The 21,225-nt window shown below is 41.0% G+C and overlaps 2 protein-coding genes across 4 annotated transcripts in view; both read left to right on the plus strand.

Moving 5' to 3' along the window:
- usp40 (ubiquitin specific peptidase 40) overlaps positions 1-12,843 on the plus strand; it is a 52,831-nt gene extending 39,988 nt beyond the window's left edge. For all 3 annotated transcript variants that reach the window (XM_002932005.5, XM_012971226.3, XM_012971227.3), the window contains exons 22-32: positions 325-361; positions 2,817-2,884; positions 3,405-3,479; positions 4,013-4,118; positions 4,793-4,887; positions 5,388-5,506; positions 5,786-5,851; positions 5,954-6,164; positions 7,849-7,944; positions 8,682-8,782; positions 10,289-12,843. In XM_002932005.5, the coding sequence (XP_002932051.3) occupies positions 325-361; positions 2,817-2,884; positions 3,405-3,479; positions 4,013-4,118; positions 4,793-4,887; positions 5,388-5,506; positions 5,786-5,851; positions 5,954-6,164; positions 7,849-7,944; positions 8,682-8,782; positions 10,289-10,400 (1,086 nt within the window). In that variant the 3' untranslated portion in view covers positions 10,401-12,843. The remainder of the gene's footprint in view (positions 1-324; positions 362-2,816; positions 2,885-3,404; positions 3,480-4,012; positions 4,119-4,792; positions 4,888-5,387; positions 5,507-5,785; positions 5,852-5,953; positions 6,165-7,848; positions 7,945-8,681; positions 8,783-10,288) is intronic.
- Positions 12,844-18,441: 5,598 nt separating this feature from the next.
- Positions 18,442-21,137, plus strand: LOC116407819 (protein kinase C theta type-like). Its single transcript, XM_031893859.1, has 6 exons — positions 18,442-18,490; positions 19,297-19,403; positions 19,572-19,736; positions 20,096-20,187; positions 20,306-20,368; positions 20,993-21,137. The coding sequence occupies exons 1-6, from the start codon at positions 18,442-18,444 to the stop codon at positions 21,135-21,137; spliced, it is 621 nt and encodes a 206-aa protein (XP_031749719.1).
- Positions 21,138-21,225: the final 88 nt, after the last annotated feature.

Consider the following 21,225-nt stretch of genomic DNA (forward strand, 5'->3'; position numbering starts at 1 on the left):
AACCTCTCATTATCAGTGTATGGGTTATGGCACACATGGTACCATCCTAAAAATGCTTTCCTGTCAGCATCACATTTAGTTTTCCAAAGTAGCCCGGAATTGCCTCGTGGAAAACCGCAGCAACCAGTGATTTACATTATTGTTGGTGGGAAAGCATTTTTAGGAGAGATTAGTAGGAGATTAGTAGTAGAGCAGATTTATTGTGGTTTACTAATCTTCTTGTGTATCATAACCCTATTGCTGTCATGAATCTCCATGCTTCTTTGCTCTGGTTAACTTTAACTCTTTCTTACTCAGTCTCCCTCCCTCCTCTCTTTTTATCAGAGCCTGGAAAGGATGCTGAATAAAGCAGGTTTGCCAGGTGAGCTAAACCAGTATGCTAATTTGAAAATTCTGCCTGCCGTGGAGAAATAGCTAGTAGCAGATACTGTAAGTGACAGCCTTGCATTCCATGTAACAGGTACTTTCACATACAGAGCTAAACAACAGCATCGAGTGCCACAAACAGTGGCGGCTCCGCTTAAGTTCAGCTGCCTTCTGGCAGTTTATTGGAATCGTGCACCATTTAGTTGCCTAGAGTTTGCAGTGCTACTAATCCTTCACTCTCAATAGACACTGAGAGAAGATAGAGCCAGACTAGAGCAGCCGCAGGGGGCACTTTGTACCACAGTGCACCATGCCCAGTGCAACCCCGGTTCTAAACTCTGCATGTGTTTAGGCAGACACTTTTCGCAAAGGCTATTCATACATGGACCAGTATTTCTGGATGAAATTTTAAAGAGGGCTTGGTCATATATAAATTGTAAGGCTGTAAAATCTTATCAAGGAACAGATTGGCTCTTGCATGCAGTGCGTGTCCATAGGGTCTGCACAGGGCCCTCATACCAATACTTGGGAGGTGAACTAATGTATGAGCCCATTTAGCCCATATTTTGGTAGCCATATAGATGAAGTTCAGTTTATTTAAACAGTTTATTTATATCTTTATAATTAAATAGATTTACAGGCATATGGCCATCTTATGGAATATCTTCATAATTTTTTCCTGTACATATATATGCATACTAGTGTTGGTGTTTGCCATTGTGGTAGTTTTTCCTAAACTGATGTGCTTTTCCTGGTGGTCAGGTACAATTTAGACGGTTGATGTTCTACTATACTTCTTGAGAGTAGTGGGAGAGCAGAAGGTAGAATTTACTTAAATCGATATCACTAAAAAGAAACACATGCTCATAAGCATCACAGAAGTCTCACCCGTAGTATAGATGGGCCCGGGTGCTCTTGCCCCAGACCTTCAGCTAGAGGGAGCCATCTTGGATAAATCACAAACATAGAGAAAGGCAGGCACTCCGGTATTGTAAAGTGAAGAAAAAGCACTTGTTCACGAGGAGTAGAAGTAAAATCACAAAACTTTTATTAAGTTAACACATGATACAGAGAGCCTAACACGTTTCGTACCTCACGGTACTTAATCATAGGCTAAATGAGAATGGACTTACACAAGGTATTTAAGACATAAAGAGCCAATAGTCTTTCAAGAGTAATTAGCTGATGTAACTCTAATTAACCAATCAACAGTTAGGGTGGCCAATTGAGTGTTAGGCACATAGGAAAAGCCAATTTAAAACAAGTATTCATGTGTCAGAGTTAATATATAAGCAATGCATAGGTTACACATATAAATAGTTAGACAAGTTAAATAAATTAAATAGTACAAATTTATAAATAGTTAGACTAGTTAAATAGTAATAGTTAAATAGTAATACTAGCAATTTTATATATTTAAGTAGATCAAATAATTAGTTAAAAATATGTACAGAAAAAGTATAGCTAATAATTTAGGATTCACATGGCAAAGGTGTATAAATCTATCAGGCATCACAAGGAGAAAAAATCAGACATAGCATGATACATCGTAATCAAAATTGAGACCATTTGGTTGTTTAGTATTAAGATAAAAGATCCATTTAGTTTCTTTCTTTATAATAGCATTGACAGTGTCACCTCCTCTAAGATTAGGAGTAACCTTGTCAATGCCCACAACGGAGAGATTGCACACAACTTTCTGCTGGTCTGTCCAACATATTGCTTTCCACATTTCTCACATGTGAGAAGGTAAATCACAAATTTCGTATTACAATTTATATAATGCCTGATTGAATACACCTTTTTAGTGACAGTAGATGAAAAAGTATTAGTTTTGGACATAAAATTGCAAGTAATACATCTTTTTTGGCCACATTTAAAACTTCCTTTAGTAGTTAACCAGGTTCTTTCTGATTGATTGGTTTGAACCATACTAGGGGATATTTTATTCCCTATTGTTTCTGTTCTCCTGGCTATATATTTTAGTCCATTATTAAGTATAGATCTAAGTGTCGGGTCCGTTTTCAAAATAACTAGGTTATTCTCTATGATATTTTTTATCATGTATTAACTTAATAAAAGTTTTGTGATTTTACTTCTACTCCTCGTGAACAAGCGCTTTTTCTTCACTTTAGAATTTACTTAACCCTGGTAACTTTCCTTTAGCTAAATTGATATAAGAAAATCAAAGGGAGCAACTTCCATGAACTGCAAAATCTGTAGTCACAAAACTGCCCATATTTAGTAAGGTGAAACTGCCCAGGACTAAGTGCATACAAGATTAAACATTTCTATAAAAAGGTCTGTTTTGGAATACCAGTGACCATCCTGATTGCTGACAAACTCACTACATGTCAGAACCTAGAGAAAAGCTGGGAAATTTCTGTGTTCAGTATATTGTCTGCTGTAATTAGTTTTTTGCTTGAATAACTGTTATCTGTCTTTTGTAGGTAAGGCAGGATGGCACCTGAGAAAGATGGACTGGTGTTATGAAGCAGGAGAGGCTCTGAGCGATGAGGTAATAAACCAGTACAGCCCCTTTCTTCTTAAAGACAACTCCGGCCAGACCGGGATTTAACCGGGCCTGGTACAATTATGCTGGTACACTATGGGACTGCTTTTGTTTACTGTTCATTCTCATTTAACCCCTCACCACTTGCCCTTTGTTTTCTTTTCCATTATTAATTGTATCTTGACCATATAATCTTCCTACATGCTTCTCGTTAGGCTTTTTACTTTTCTATAAAGAGTGTCCCCCCCCCCCCACAGCCTGCCAACTGTTGCTTTACTGCAATTCCCTGCAGAAGTCCTGCAAGTTTTAGGCAACCAATAGCTTCAAGAGTTGGTGCAGGGCAGGCATCCTGATTAAGGCACCATTTATTCACACTTTCTAAAATAAAATAATGGTTAATGCATTCTTTTTAATTCAAACATGAGAAATATACTGTAGTAGTTTTTTAAAGGGTTATTTATACAAATATTGGTTGAAAATAATATGGTATTATAAGAATACATAATAATTGAGACTGTGTCTTTAGGAGTCCACACTGAAAGAGCTGAATATCTGCGCTGGAGACACATTGGTGATCACTGAAGGGAAACTTCCACCCAAGGTGAGTAGTAAGGCCCTGAGGGGTATGTCCTGAACAGCTCACTTATTACTCCATGCCTGCCCATGTAATGCAATTTAGCCTCTGCTGTTATTTATCATGAGGGCACTTTGGGTTCCTAATCATGAATCATTGTGTCCTACCCACATAATAAATGTTCACCTGCCAAGAACCATACTATATCATTTTCTTTTTGTGTCCTTGAGCAACGAATTTCAAATTGTCACGTCCTTCCAGACCCTTTGGGTTACAATACCCTATTGTCCTCAGGCTGCGGATGACAAAGTCTGATGGCTTTTTCCCACCTATGGAGGACAAAACCCTTCCTAAAAACAGCACTTAGAGCATTAATATGTATTAATATATTTCATATGTTCATTCAAGTACAAGCCCAGGTTTCTCATGTAAATAAGTTGTTATATTTCTAGTGTTTTGTTTTCTTAGCCTGGGAAACTTCTCTCTTTGTACTAACTTAGATCCCGTCCATAGGTACAAGGGGGATGTTTATAGTGATGCCAAGCATGTGTTTCTTGCAGGGTTTCCTGAAGCTTTCTATATGGCTGTACTGCCCCCATACACAGCAAGATGCTATGAATCATGTGACCTGTGAACCAGGTGCTCTACAGACCTCCACTACAGAAGGTGACTCCCATCTCTTCCTTTACCCAAATTCAGGATACAAGTCCTGCTCTTTGGCTTTCAGTACAGATAAAAGTGCTTAATTTCCTGTGTTTCTTCAAACCAAATAAGAATCGCTGGCTTTATTCTGTAGCATTTTCTAGATACGTTCCAGGTTTTTCACCTAGCAAATATTCAGTTTTACCTTATTAACTGAATTATAAGGTAGATATAACATTAATATTTTGTGTTTTTGTGAATGAAGCTCTGCAAATTTACACTGTCATTTAAAATGTGGAGTAGTTTCCAAACAAACAAGATAAGAAGAGGTAAGTAATAATGTTTAGTACTATATTAGACAGCATTTGTGCCCTAAGTATTCGCCCCATGATGTGATATTATTTTTTATTATTAATATAAAGATCATAACTATAATTATTTGGTATTGATTCTTAGATTGACATAAAATAACTCCCTGACCTTTGTGAAGCGTTACTTAGGCTTAAGTCACATGTGCAGCAGATGAGAAAACACCCACATTTTCTGTGGAAAGGTCCTGCAATTACTAGTCCTCTTTGAAACAAAAGGTGTGGATTATTTAGGAAGGCAAATCAACATTCTTAATATTTTTTTTCTCCTCCCTCTCACACATACACCTCCATCTAATGTAACCTCTTTTTTCCCCTTCTGCCTCTCAGATAATAACATGCAAGAAGGTGGAACCTCTAATTTCTGCTCTGTTGGTGAGATAGAAATATCAGGAGACTTATCATTACAGGATGTGAAAATGCAGGTTTGTTTTAGAGAATATGTGTTATGTAGAATTATTAAGTGAGGTTATCAGGCATTTTGGTTCCCCCTCCCCTTGCCTCTTTTTGGTCCAACATTTGACAGGGCCTTATTTACAGTGTCGTACTGGGATGCCAGCGGCCCATTAAACTGTTCAGGGTCAGAATGGGCTCGTGGGGCACTGGGAAGAAACTCGGTATACCCGCCAAGATAAAATAGTACAGCCAGTCAGAATGAGCCCAAAATATCACCCTTATTGCCATTCAGGCTGGACTTCTCTCTCTAATGCATTAAACATTTCTAGTGGGGCAGCCCCACAGTTTGGGAACATCTGTGTTAGGCTAAAGTAAACCTTGTCAAAGCAATATCACTACATGCATCATTAATGGTTGTATAATACAACTGTAGATCATGTGAAATTTTCTAGATCTTTGAAACGATGCCTCTTTGCTAAAGAACCTGTGGATTATGTCTAAACAGCTTGATTCCTTGTTGTTCCTGCAGATCCTGACTTTGCCAGTTTTTGAAGCCCTAGGGATCCCTTCTCCTGAGTTCCTCAGAGTCTGGACCCTGGAAAACAAGCATCTGGGGAAAATCCTGCGCTCGCCTCCAGTGTTACTCAGGTGCAGAGAATAGATTTACACAGATGGAAATAACTTTGATGAAATTTGTACAGAATAAGAACTGCCACAGGGAATAATGATAACTGAAGTCTAATAGGGGGATATGTATATCTGAGCAAAGCACTAGCTCAAGGCCACAGGTTGGAAGTTTTTGACTTTCAGGTGAAGGGTAGTGTGCAAAATTTCATTAATCAAATGGTAATGCAATGTGAGCTTGGTGGCCAAGTACTTTGTAAAATACAGGTCTTTCTTTAACTTTAAAAATTGTTTTCTGTTCAGTGAGTACAAACTGGGGAGCAAGCCAGCACTATGCATTGAGCCTTTGCAGGTGGAGGAATGTTTGGGGTGAGTATTCTGTTTAGAGGTGCACATCGCCTCTATTTTTTGTACACTTCATGTTCATGTAGGGAAATAACTTGCTATGTTCCATTTCTTTACTTGTTGCAGTGCTAAAGATCTTGTCTTGCGGGTGCAGCTGTCTGTCCCAGGGGAGCGTCGCTATTTTCCTCCCGTAGATATTGTGTGGGATATATCCAGAGGCTGCACAGCCCCAGCCTTGCTGCACAGAATTGCCATGCATTGCTCCCTGCCAACAGACAAGGTGGAAATTGCAAAGCACTTTCCAGAGAAATATGAGTGGCTTCCAATATCCAGTTGGGTAAGACATGAGACACATTCAGTTGCATACAAAAGAATAACAATATTTTGTGTATTGTGAAAATAGTAAGAAATATATTCTTGGAGTAATATTTGTGAATAGGCATTCGCAAAGGTCGGATGAGTAGTGGTCCCAAGGTTTGGATGGTGGCTATGCACCAGTCTGTGTAGGTCTGCCAGACTCGATGATACATTTGTAAGAAAACCGGTTTTCAAGCATGCAAACATGGTTTGGATGACCCTGCCAGAAAACCCCAATAGGGTCTTAGTCGGCCGCCAACTGGTGACTGTACGGCTGAGCTGGGGAGATAGTCATGCCGAAGTAGAGGATGGTTTTGAGGGACAAAAGGAGAGGCCTCTGCGATAAGAAGCATGGGACTGCGGTTGAGGTAGTAAGGTGCTTTTCCCCCTGGTGCCTTGGCTGATGATCTTATCAAGCTCGAGCCCAAACAGCAGCTTCCCTTTGAAAGGAAGGGTACTAAGGGAATTTTTTGAAGACAGGTCTGCAGACCAAAGTTTTAGACATAGGGTGCGACGGGCCACTATGGTAAGAGCAGAAGTGCGACTGGTTACTTGCAGGGTATCAAGTGCTGCCTCGCTGATGTAATCATTAGCCTCTCAAATTTGTAGGGCAAAGGATAGGAGCACTTGTTTGGGCATGCCAGAATTGATGCCATCTATTAGGGCAGTGGACCAAGACTGAATGGCCCTGGTGACCCAGGCCCATGCCAAGATCAGGCGGAGAGACTCACCTGAAGAAGCAAAGATTGATCTAAGGAAGCCCTTGAGTTTTTTGTCCATTGAGTCCTTGAACAAGGACGCATCTGGGACAGGGAGGGCCGTCTTCTCTGACAGTCGAGACACTGGTGCATCAACAGAGGGGGGAGCGGACCATTTGTCCAGAATGTCTTGTGGAAAAGTATATAGCTGCTGAAAATGGCGATTGGCTTGTAACCTTTTCTCTGGGTGGTCCCATTTCGATTGGATAATGCTATCCAGTTGGGCACGGGAAGGGAAAAAAAGACCTGAGAAGAATCTGATGTTGATTCCCAGTCTTTGAGGTCGAGACAATTTAGGACTGCGGCAATGAGGCTGTCTGAGGCCTCTGAGGAGGATTTGTTTATATCCTCACCTGTCACTTCCCAATCTGAAGATATTTCCCCCTCACTTTGGGAATTGTCACAGCAGGAAGCGATAAGGGACCCAGTCTCACTGCCGTTCTCTGATACCAGAGGGGCAGGGCATTTGGTGGATTAAGAAGCCGACTAGTAGTGAGCAGAGTGTAATAAAGAATTAACACTGGCTATGTCCTTATTGTCCAGGTAAGCAGTTGAGTAATAAGGACAATTGCCTGGGGTTCCCCACCTTTATTAGCATGTGTCAGAGGCAGAAGGGCAAGGAAGCATTTATCCATCTAAGAACGGACAGTCTGACTGGAGGCATTTTTATTGTGCCCAGATTGCCCAATAACTCCACTGACCTCTTTAGATTACATGATCATTGTCTAATAATAATTTGACCCTTGAACATGTATAAGTGAATAATTGGGCCACTTTAGGGCCATGGCAGATGGGGACATTTGTCACGGGTGACTAATCTCCCCGATATACCATCCCACCAGCTTGAATGTTAAACACCAGTGGGATGGTATATGCGGCGCCTCGATTTCCCAAAATGTCTTTCAGACCCAACATGTCTCCAGAAAGAGGAAAAAGAAAAAGCTGGAAAGTCTACAGGGGGCTCCTTATCACCTAAAGGATGGGGACATCATTGGGGTCAAGGTTAGTGACATTTAGTATCATTTAAAGGCCTGTAAGACATTGATAACATCAAGTATTTTCAGCGGTTCTGTGTATAATATCACTGTTATTCTTCAGTTTATATAGGGACATGAATGGCAGCAATGGCATAAATGGATCAGGGGAGGGCGGAATAAGAACACAGGCAATAACATTGGCATCTTACAGTCCATTTGTGTTTTTGCTTTCTTAAGTACCTTATGGCATTATTAATGCGGACTGGAAAGTAGATTTTTAAAGAATATCAAGCAACCATATCAAGCAGGAATCTAGTAGTTCAAAGGAGCCGCACTCACAGGTCTTATGCAAACAGAGGATGCTTATTCAAAAGTGAAACTGCTGAGAAAGGCTGTGGGAGCAGCCGAAACGTCGGTTTCACTTTTGAATAAAAATCCTGTGTTTGCATAAGACCTGTGAGTGCGGCTCCTTTGAACTACTTTATACAGTATATAATGAAAAGACTGAGTGAAATGTAGCTTAGAAAAATGTGTATATATACCATATTAAAAGATAAGTTAAAGAGAAATTCCACTTAGTTTATAAAAGAATTGCTTACTATACAGTAGACATAACATTTTTTTCTATGCAAAGTCGCCCTCTGTTTCTTTTAAAGTGTGGCAACTCTGTTGCAATAAAATAACCGCTTCAGGAGAATAAAGGGGCAGGGTCATTATAAAAAAAAATGTCTGTAACATGCAGCCCCCATGTCTCTTGTTCAGAATCTTTTGCTTGATGACTGGACAGACTTCAGCTCTGAAATTGACCGCATTGGAAAAGAAAAGCAGCAGCAGCAGCAGCGCCCAGCGAATGGAAACAAAAGGTGAGCTGATAAATTGTGAAAATTATTCCAAATATTTGTTCCCAATTAAAAAAATCCTTCTAAATTCCAACATCGGAGGTCTGAACAAGGGGGACTACTGTATGGTAATCCTCCTCATTAGTGCACCTCACCCACAAATGTATGTATTTTAAAGGAGACATATTGGATAAATGGGAAAAACCCTAATTTTGTAGGCAATTATGAATAATATATGGTGCTGGTTTCACTTTGGGCTAAAAATTAATCCCATCTGTAAAAATGGCCCCTTTATTAGAGCTCCCTATAGATCCTCTCACTTCTCTGTCCGAGATTGAAATGGAGAGTGGGCGTGTCCTAACAGTCCCTGCCAGAAGCACAGTAGGAGGGGGAGAGCCAATCACAGCCCTGCAGTCACACAAGCACAGACAGGCGTCAGTTCCCTATCAGGTCAGCCTAGCTGCTGATTTGTTCCTATCCTACAGTGCAGTGTACGGAGGGCCGCCAGCTCCCCAGCTCATCCAGAGAATTCAGCCAGCAGGAAATAGAACAGATTCATTCATAATTTTTATAGGATATGTCTCCTTTAACATCTGATTGGATACATTAAATAAATCTGGTCTCCAAATGGCAAGAGCTATTTACTGGCCAACCTAGATGTAGGAGAGAGCATTTCTGGGCTGAAAAGCACTTCATTCATTCCTCTCTTGTGTCAGTGGGAGCTAGGGAAGAAGGTCATATGATGACGCTGGCCTTTAAGGCTAATGCCACGTGACGCTGTATAAACGCAGGCAGGCCCAGATTTAACTTGTAGCTTTATGGGAAGAAGCCCAGGCATATGTATTGATCAAGGACCAGAAAAAGGAGAGGGTTTGGGGAACATTAAGTGCCCTTAATACACTTAATACAGAAGCAAAAGGGCTTTTATAGCTGGTGAATGTAGGATATAAGGACGGTAAGAATAATGCCAGGGGACTGCATATGTACAGGCTTTTGGATCCAAAATAAAAGCCATATGGATTCTTAATAAATTTTAATTATGACTATACCAGAGCCTCCCAAATTGTAGGGTGCCTTCCCTGGATCCCATAGTAGAGCATGGGGGTCCAGCGTGTAGGCCACTTACACTAAGATTTGGGATGATGACCTGCTTGGAGAGTGTTTTTCTTGTATCTGTAAGGGCTCTGGCACACGGGGAGATTAGTCGCCCGCGACAAAACTCCCTGTTCGCGGGCGACTAATCTCCCCGAGTTGCCATCACCTGCCATCCCACCGGCGAAAATGAAAGTCGCCAGTGGAATGGCACACGCGACGGCGCGATTTCAGGAAATTGTCGAAAAAGCCTTGCGAGGCAACTTCGACGATTTCCCGAAATCGCGCCGCTGCGTGTGCCATCCCAAGGGATGCACTGGCCAAATAAAGGAAAACTTCCACCCAATAATAGTGCTCTATTTTTAATGTGATAAATATTTACCTAGGAAAATGCCGACCCTAAGAAGACTTGTTTATGTTTCCCTCTCTCCCTTACAGTCTGCACGCAGAAGGATTGCAGAATAATACGGCTGGAAGCAATGGAAGGGCAAAGTCGAAGGCCCGGAAAGCGGAGACCTCTCTCTCAATCCGAGTGGGCGTATTCAGATAGCACCGGCTCTGTCTCTGTTTGGAAACTTGTGTTCCTTATACCTCAGGGATGAGAAGATGGGAGCTGTGAGAGGATCTGGCGCAGGGGGTTGTCTCTGTGAGATAACAACTAATGAGTTTCTCTACCTCTTGAGGATGAATTTACGCACTGGGTTTATTTGAACCCCCACAAAGTAAAGGATCTGTATAGATACAAATCAGGGACATGCCGCTATATACAAGTGCCTTCCCTCTCCATTTCTTCCTCTGCTTTCCCCATTCTCCTGCAATTGATTTCTTACTGAGCCAGAGCATAGTTGTGCATTTCTCTTACACTACTTCTCTCTTTCACACTCACACACATCCATGGATATATTCTTGGACATGGTATATAAACACATTTTCTCAGGCATGTTTGCACTAAACACTCACATGTTATTTTGTATACAAACACTCTCCATATACTCACATAACCAAACTAAGGGCCATTTATAAAGTACACGGCATGGTACTAAGTGCAAGGCATGATGCAAAGTACAAAAATTTGGCTCAAACCACCATGTTTTATTTGCACTTTAACACCCTGCCTCAGACATTACCTTAGACATCTTGGTCTCTGTGCTCCATTTTAGAAAGCAAAGACCTGACCTCTATCTTGGAATCTATCTCTGCCTGCACTTGGCAGTACTGTATTTATGTGGGGGTGGCAGGTAGGCATGCCCTCTCCAGTCCTGAATCTTGAATGCCATTCAGACTGTTAAGTTAAAGTTAGTGATCACAAGTGGGCACAGGTTGCAAAGAAGCTGTCCTTACTGCCTGCCCTATGGCACGGGGGCCTCCTTGCCTCTGTCAGCGCTGTGCCCTGAACCTTGCACAAATATGTCCCTGATGCAATATCTTACTGAATAAACATTAAAGGGTGTGATTTAGGGGCTCATTTATTAACACTAGCCAATTTTGCCATTTGGCAGTAACCCATTGCAGCCAATCAGTGATAGTTTTTTTTTTTTTTTTTTAACCAGCTGCAAATAGAACAGTTAATGCAAAAATTCGATTGGTTGGACATATTTGCCCAGTGTTGATAAATGATCCCCTAGAACTTGTGTCCCGGGCATATGTAAATGTATACTCACACTTACACAGTAACATTCCCTTTATTCTCGCATTTCCCTAAAAATCTCCTCTTTTACACACACCCACCTCCCCTTAGAATGGTTCCTTATCAAAAAGTAGTACATTCCCTATACCTGAATGGAAAGTCCAAACAGTTAACAAGTTGAGATGGCACTGAATACATGTGAATGCACTTATAACCTGCCGAAAGCACAATACACTGTACAGCCCTATCTGTGGTAACTGCCATTTTTTCAGTGCCTTTACCTACATTCTCTGTGTGTACCTGACATTGGGCACTACAGCTGCTAGATATATTATCATGTGTTAGAATTTACCATTTTATCATCATTATGGTTCACACATTTTTATAGTTTCACTGAATCCATCCTTTCTAGATTCATCCAGATCATCCACAAAAGATTCATGTGAATACCAAACCGAAGGTGAACCCTAAATTGCATATTCATAAATTGCACTGTGATTGAACAAATATTGCCCGGTCAGTTGCCCAGATGTGTTATATTCCGTTTGGTTGAACACTTAGCATTTGGCTGAATTCAAATCTTTTAACAAGTGCTGAGAATCAGCCAAATACTGAACCAGTTTGCCAGTTGGTAAAGCCCTTGTTTGCTCTAAAATTTAGACATTCAGAAACAAAATCAGTGCCTTGGTTGATCACCCACATGAATTAAGCATTAAAAATACTGCCCTATAGGCTGACTGCTCTTATCCAGCCAGTTTACTGGAAGTCAGTCTGTTGTGTGTTGGTGTATAACCCAAACTAGTGGACCTGACCAGGATGACGAGAGTGCTGGGAATCTCTTGCTCCATTAGGACAAGTGTATGGGGCCTATCACAATTACAGTTTGACCAGGGAAGTTTGAGAAACTGCCTTCAGGTTGCCCATAGATGCCCCAGTGGTCAGGAACAAAGACAAAGAAAATTGGCTAAACTGTGACTAAACCAGCACATGAATGGCCAACATAAACCCCTCACTACAGCTGGCCAAGTCTCCCCTATACAGAGTGAGGCGTGCAGACATGTTTCACTTATAGATGTTTCTTCATTTCACATTTATGGTTGTATTTCCAGAATTTTGTTTTCCCATTGTAGATTTTGCCCATGTATGAGGCTGCTGCAGTGTCTTCTTTCCATGAAACTGTAACAAGAACCCAGTGTTCCTATATCATCAATACTGTACTGCCCGGCTCACCAGAGACATCTCATTGTTCACGGGGAAGATTTTCTGAGGCCACGGTGCATAGACAATAAAATGATTGTAGTTTAAATGAGGTGGCTGATTGGTACATTTCTATAAGCAATTCAAATAAAATATAAATGTTACCTTGTTATGTCTTTTGTGCATTTCAGTCCAGCTGGTACTAGAAGACGGGTCAGTAGCCAAACACTTATCTTCTGGCTTCTTCTTATCTGTTATATACTGTAGGTCCATAAATTATGTGCAACACTCTGCAGACATTATACATCATTCCCTTCAGTCCCTGCCTCCAGTGGAGCTTACAATCTAAGGTCCCTATAACATTCACACACAGTAGGGTCACTTTTAGTTAATGGGTGTTACAGACATAAATCGTTCACTTCATTCCCCAGTGGAGCTTACAATCTAAGGTCACATTCACAAACATTTCTCTGGAAACAAATCCACACAGACATGAAAAGAACATAGAAACTCCTTGCTGATGATGCTAAGGCCTCATCAAGGACTCCTCGAGTCTGCTACCTGTAACACTTAGAGGGTTAAATCCTGAAATGCTAAAGGCAGTAAACAACCTACACATTCAGTAGGCAAACCTCTCTTACCCCTTTCTCAGTGGGAACCATATTTGAATCAAATGCACAGGGGATGTATAGTTACCAGTCCATTCTGTGTGGGAAGACTCGGTAGTTTCACCTGTGCCCTGTGGGAGGGATTTGGTCCTATTGGCCCATTCTGCATCTTTCTAACCAGGTGTGTTGGGGGTCAGGTAGCAGCAGGAGGGGCCTGAGACATGAGGCCAAATGGAAGGACGGACACCTTAATGGGAAATGAACCTAGTGCATGAGGCCTATAGCAAATATCTCTCCTATAGGAGCGTGAGTCAGGGCAGCTCATACTGGATAAGTAATTCTGTGCTCCACTGTCCCCTCTAAACTCAGCACACAACAAATTGTGATAAGCACAAATAATTTTAGAACTTGTACTGACGCAGAAGGATAATATTTGCATCCCATTTGGGAGTTGTTGGTCTGATTTTGATTGACAGGTAGGTCTAATAAAATCACCAGAAATCCTGTCTCTCTAGTCTATAGGCAGTGCCGACTCAGGGATCCTAGCCACCCGTAGCCAAGTTGATGCCGCTAGCGCTCTCTTTAAGTTACCAGGAGCACATTTTTGCCGTCCCTAGTAAGTTGCCTGGTGCTGGCTCCTAAGGCAAGGTTCTCAACTCTCCTTATGGCAGCAGCGCCCTGTCTACAGGACTTGTGCCGAAGTATTTGAGTAAGCTCTAATATATCTGCTAGGGACTGGTCACCCCCCCCCACCCACACAAAAGACCTAATTGCCAATCATAATCACACGCTTGACTCCTGCAGAAGAGAGTCAGATTGCTAAAAGGGGCAAAGTGAAGAATAACTTTAATTGATTATATTAAAGTTTCTTATTTCAGTATGATGAGCCTAACATTTCATTTTGATGCTAGTTACCCTTTAAAAAGAAATGAAGGAATACAGGTGAGTAGGGTGTAAGGGGTAAGGTTAGTAATCCCCACGTAGCACCTACCAGACTAGTGACTCGGGATAGAGCTTGTTCCCTTTCAGAACTGGAGCAGAAACCCCCATAAACCTGTATTGTTTATCTGATGAGAGTGCTGCACCGGGCCGGGGACCCATGAAATACCCACAAAATCATCAGGATACAGACGGAAATGTCCTTGTGTCCTACCTGACCATGCAGGGGAAGCTGGGAAGGCTGTGGGCTCATTTTAACAAACTCCCTGGTGATCTTGACTGCTAGTGTTGTTACTCCAGTTCCTGTGCTCAGAACTTTCAGCAAGGGGCAGATCAGCTATAGGAGAGCACTTGTTCTGAAGGGTTTGGGTAGGGAGAACTACCAGGTGCAATGTGGGTAATAGACCTTTGCAGGACTGTAATGTAACTTCCCTGTGATACCCATTTAAGCCACGGTAGTAGCTGCCGACATTTCCAAATTAGAAAGAGGGGCACAATTGCCGCTTGTGTTCTCACCCCAAAGTTGCAAATGCTTCCTGTAAGCAAATAATCCCCATTTAGGGGAACATTTATCTATGTTCGAGTTTAATTTTATTTCATGTTTAAAATAATTTAAAAAAACACAAATAAAAGAGTATTGTAGAAATGATACCTATATTGGCTAACAATAAAAATACATTGCAAGCTTGAGGAGCTCTAAGGCCTCTTAGTCAGGCAAGATACAAATGAGAACTGGTTAGCAAATATAGGTATCATTTCTACAATACTCTTGTATTTGTGTTTTTTTATTATTTTCACACTGGCTAACGCAGTACTACACTTTTTGTTTTGTGATTTCATGTTTAAAAACCTCAAATGTCCAGTATTTATTGAGAAAATGGAAAATTTGAGGTATTCCAGTTTCTATAATTACACGAGTTTACCACATTACTAAATAAGCAAACATTCGATATGCGAGTTTATTCAGATTTAGTGATGAGCACATTTTTTCCCCAGGCATGGACTTGCAGCGAATTTTCGCAGTTTGCCAATGGCGGATTTTTTGCGAAACTTCCATGAAAAGTTGCGGTCACGTCAAAAATGGGTGCTGTAGTGCAAAACAAAGCCATGGGTGAGACAAATAAGACGTGGGTGACAAATAAGTTGTGAGACAAATGCGTTTCTTGGATTTTTCGCCAATTTGCGAATTTTCTTGTCATTTCTCGAATTTTCTGGCAAATCGAAACAGGACAGATTCACTCATCCCTATTCAGTTGATAAAAAACAATCTTAAATTCACAAACTGGAAAACTGATACATAAGCCCATTAGCGTTTGCCCCAGGTACTGTGCAGGTTTCAGCGTTGCCCTCTGCTATGTCTCCAGGGGCTGTTGGTGGGGTTGGCAAATAGGGGTGAGTGAATGTTCTTGCCTGGTACAGTTTCATGATATTTTTGCTTTCCCAGTTACAATTTGTGTTTTTCAGAATCTGGCAGAATTTTGTTACATGTTGTCTGTTTTGACAAAAAAAAAGTGACATGTCTGATATCCCTGTGTCAAGAGCAACACTTGGCAACACTGGCATTCTGAAGTGTTTTAATGCGTATTTCGGCTACATGAGCCTGCACCCGAGCATATTCCATTCATTCCGGTGCAGGCACACGTGTGGCATCAGCCTAACGGGGGGTGAGAGAAACTGAGAGGTAGGGATTTATAGCCTAGATAATTAATGATTCAAAACAGGTATGTGTAAATAGAGGGCACCTGTAGCCATCATTCCTGCCTGGAACACTAAGGATATTATTGAAGGGAACTAAGGGTTCAGTAGTCCACTCAAATAGGTAAGTGGCAAGGAAACTGCATAGCAAGCAAGGGGGTTCAAAGGGGTTCTTGGTTCAAATCCAGGCAGGATGTTACACCAGTGCGATGTGTTATTCTTACTGAACCGTGGTATGAATCTCATAAATTCTGGCATACAGTTTGAATAAAGGTATAATTCATTCAGTGGACAATATAAGTGCTTTCCACTTCAGCATTCAGAAATATGTAATAATGTGTGTGGATATAGATAGATACATACAGTATATATATATACATACATACATATACAACATACATATAATTGGACAGAGAAGTTCAGATAGGGGTGTCTCTATATTAGGTTATATATTTTGGCACTGGACGTAAATACATCACTGGAAATGTCCGTAACAAGAGATATTAGAAACATTTCCAGAGTTGTATTTAGGTCCGGTGCAACCCATGCATAGTGGGATTCTGCAGCACAGTCCGGTACCCTACCCCCCCCCCCGGCCCCATAACCAGATTTCCTAAGGAAATCTGCTGTTGAACCTGGGACCATTTTTTTTTTTTAAATCTTAAAATCAAATATATAGCACTGGTTCTCGGGTGTCAATATATAAATAAGGCCCTGGACATTTCCTAAGGAAGACTTTTAGTTTGCCAGGAAAAATGATGTGCATGTTCTGGTAGACCATGTTCCGCATACATTAAATGACCGTGCCACATACTATAAATGTGTGCAGCATTCTCCTTACGTGCGCAACATAAGTCACTCAGTAATGTTGCGCCCTTTACATAGTGTGTCTAACGAGAGTGCCACAAACATTTAAAGCAACACTGCTCTGCACATGTCCCCAGGCCCAATCTAACACCAAATCCCTCCTCCCCTGCCCAGGAAGTAAATGTGCCCAGACACCACCTGGGGGGGGGGCAGCCAAGAGTCACAGTATTGAGCTCATATACATAGCACTGTGTGTCTGGATTGAGATGTGGCACAAGGGCACAGGGTGCTGTACCGATACCGGGGATGGTGGGGCTCAGGCATCCTGTCTCTTAGTATACAGATGCCCACAGCTAATTCACTCAGCAAAAGAAGTGGGAGCTATAGCACTCACACAGCTTATCTGCTTTACTGGGCAAAACACACAACACTAGTTATGGGATTGTAAACTAGGGTATAAATGTGATACTTTTCCTTGCAGCTTGCATCATACTATCACCCTAGGCACTGGGCCTCGGGCATCTATATATAACTATGTGCATGTTTTTTTGCCAACATTTTGTGTAATATCTAAAAATGTGTTGAATAGCAGAAGGGTTTTTTTAAGGTTTGGGCACACATATTGCATTATAATGTTTCCAAAAAGTTTGATTTTGGTCTCATCATAGCCCAAATCCTTTTTTAAATGGCAACTTTGTCACTCATGTGGTTTATGCCTTTTAAATAAATTGTTTTTTGTATAATTATTTTAAAGGCTTGTTTTGTGCCACCCTTATAAAGGTTAGAACTTTTAATATGGCTGTGATTTTTTGTTACTCTATTCACAGCAAGATGCCCTATACGATGCCTGGGAAGGAAGAAGGACCCACGATGAGTCTGGATTTGGTTCCCAGTGTATGGAGGCACCTTGTAGGGGGAAGGAGAGACTTCCAGGTAATTAGGCATAGACATGGTCCTACTGAGTTTGGACGAGAGAAGAGGAATGAGGTGCTAATCTGCTGATTGTATTTGTGGTACATGGGAGCAGCTGCATCACCTAAAGGGAAAGGTACTTTGGAAAAAGTAGTGTTACTTGTTGGGCATAAGCACCCAAAGGAAGGGACTTTGTGCCAGGGACTAAAGTGCGTCCATACTGACCCATCAAGGGCTATATCCTATATGTGGGGACTTTTTCTTTAACTGCTACTGGTCTGTTTTAGTCAGTAGTCTATACTCTTTCAGCCATATAGGCCTATATGTTGCATATCATTTTTTCTTTTAAAAGATCAACTGTTATATCTCTGTATGTAAATATTTATATCCCTATTTTGCTCCCCTAGGAGTATCCCTAACATACCAGGCTTCCTAGGCTCTTGCACCCGTGCCATTAATAGTTTCCCGATTTGCTTAATGTCATCAGGAAAATGCCCACTGTATACTGCATTTAATCCTGCTCTAGAAGTACCAGGAAAGGTTTGCATTATATTAATATCCTAGCCAGATGTATCACTATTAGTTCCCCATTGTGACTGTGACAGTTGGACGATGCTTTCTGGATCGTACCACTGACCAGTATTTAACTGACTTTTTGCCAGTTAGGAGCAGGAGATCCAGGAGCCTTTCCTTGGTGATTTTGTGACTAATTCGGAGATTTTGGAGTCAGAGCGAGTTTTTTTTGCAGGAATACAGATTTTTTTCAAAGAAGAAGAGACTAAGAAGACAATTTGATAAATATCAACATGGATAAGAAGAGAAGAAGAAGCAGAAGTCCAGAGAAGACCTCAACTGGTAAGGACAGCAAACCTATTACTAATTATCCATCACTCTGGCACAGGATGGGCATAAACATTATCAAAACTAATTGGTAATTACTAATGGTAACTGCACTGGTGCATTTTAACTCCTGTTGGAAGTGTCCTGGGCAGGAGGGGGCAACCCTAGTGCAAATGTAATATACATTGCAGTATCATTAATGCACAAATTCAAAACCCCCACTTCTCCAACCGTACAAATGTTAAAACCAACAGTGTCCCAGCCATTCAGAAACTCAGAGACCAATAGAATTCTAGTTTTACAAATGAGACAGACTCATAGTGTCCTATTCAGGCAAATAGCAAGAAACCTGTGGGTCCCAGTGCAGATATTTTTGCCAAAACCCTGTCACCAATGGCCAACAATTTTTAAATCCCAAATGCTCTGTTCATGCAGATCCCTCAAACCATCCACAAAGAAGCTTGACATGCCCATAGCAGATTATTTCTTCTAGGGCACCTAGGTCTGAAAGACTCTACTGAAAAATGTTGTGTAATTAAAGTAAATCAGTAGAGCTGAATGAGTGTATATTTCTCAGAACATATAGGGGTATATTTATCATGCTGTGTAAAATGTGGGGCAAAACATTTCCGGTGATGTTGCCCAGGGCAACCAATCAGCTATTAGATTTCAACAGTTAGAAAATCAACGCAAAGCATCTGATTGGCTGCTATGAGCAACATCTCTGGTAATGTTTTGCTCCACTTTTTAATCAGCATGATAAATATACCCCATAATGTATATCTATGGAATGAACTGAATTTTTTTTTTTATTCCCCTAGAAGGAAGAGCACAGAAGAAATATCGAGTGGAGGCCACAACACCGCCGGCCCTCGATATCAATAATTATCAGCTGATAAAAAAGCTGGGAGAAGGCTCTTTTGGCAAGGTGAGTAATCAGGAGCCAGCGCAGTCAGAGCTAACTCTCACAGTGTCATATCAGAGCTATCAGGGACCATTTCTAAGAATTGTCCCATTTAAGACATCAGTAATCAGATTCACTCATGTCCTTACAAGGGACCAAGTAATAATGATTTCCTTCTTGCTTCTTTTGTAGGTGATGTTGGCTTCTTATACCATCAAGAAGCAACATGTTGCCTTAAAGCTTATAGAGAAGGAAGAGGAGACGAACCACAAAGACATCAGGATGGAAGCTGCGATACTGCGGTTAGGAAGGATATGTCCGTTTCTTATACGGGCATATGCAACCTTCCAAACTGAGGTACAGGACAGCGAGTTTACTGAGGGCTTATTTTCCTCTTTCTAAATATGCTTATATTGCTAATTAAACTATTTCACATAATATATTCACTCAGTATATGGACACCATACAGTTTACATTATCTTTCCTGCCAGTTTTGCTGGCACAGAGCACATGCAGAGAGGGCGGGGTGCAGGCAGCAAGAGCAAATATGGGGGGGATGAAAGCTTCTATTGCAGGGGACCCATAGATGCAAGTTATGTTACTGGTTTTGCCTAACCTGCAGTTATATTTCTGTGGTAATTATTAAAAGCAATTGTATAAATTCTGTTCCTCTGTTCTGAGCTAATTCTATACTTTACCTTTTGTTTTATAACAAGTCACTCGTAGTATATGCGATGGAGTATGCCAGAGGCGGAACGCTGCACCAGCTTATAGAGCGTCAGCAATATTTCACCAGTCTGGAAGTGCAGTAAGTAACAAGTTCCTTGAGATCACCTTTGGAGATGGTGGGAGCTCCAGGTTCCCCCTAATTTACCAAAAGAGACAGGATAAGTGTCTTATAATATTTATTTTATTTCCTTTTAAAGGTTTTATTCAGCGGAAATATTCCTTGGATTACAGTACCTGCAAAAGTATGGGATTGTTCATCGGTAAGAACATTCCTCAAATTTCTCTCTTTTTTTATCTCTGTTTTAGGGCCTATTTCCCATCCCTCTTTAGATGTCTTATCCTGCTTATTTTAGCTACAAAATGATGGGAAAACCCCATTGTGAATAAAAACCTGGCAATGGATTTGTAATAAGGGTAGATTTTGGTGGGGCCATTACTCCCCCAGATAAGGCACAAGGTTCAGGGTTAGGGCAGTGGTACACGGGGAGATTACAACTGTTTGACTGAAATTAAATAGAAATTATTGGCATTCTATGATAAGGCAAAGTGTTATTTACTAATGCTATCTAAATAGATCATGATAACATGATGGCACAGAAGAGTAGATACATTGTATCTTGGTTCATTTAACCTCATTTCTCTTTATTGTGTCTATTCCTGTAACCTCTTTTTACTATGCGACTTCTCAATATCATACCCCTATTTTTTGGTGTTTTATTTCTTCATAATTAGTCACAATCTTTTCCTCACCTTAACTTCTGCTCTTACATCTCATTTTCTGTTTTCCATATTGTTCAGTGAATGGACTATCATTACCAATCACTTTCTCTGACTTATTATAGTTAAGGTAACAGAATAATAACAATAATATATATGCCTTACAGAGACCTTGATACAGAAAACATCTTGCTGAATGAAGAGGGCCACGTGAAGATCGCCGATTTTGGCCTAGCATGTACTAACCAGTTAGGCTCAAAGGCCTATCATGGTATAGTTGGAGCATCAGGATATATGGCCCCGGAGGTATGAAACTTCATTTACAGGGATACTGGCATGTCTTGGCATGGTGTTTTATTAGAATATAATTACTCCTGTTTATTTATACTTATTATTCCCA

This window comes from Xenopus tropicalis, chromosome 9 (assembly GCF_000004195.4).
Source record: "Xenopus tropicalis strain Nigerian chromosome 9, UCB_Xtro_10.0, whole genome shotgun sequence".
NCBI classification, from domain to species: domain Eukaryota; kingdom Metazoa; phylum Chordata; class Amphibia; order Anura; family Pipidae; genus Xenopus; species Xenopus tropicalis.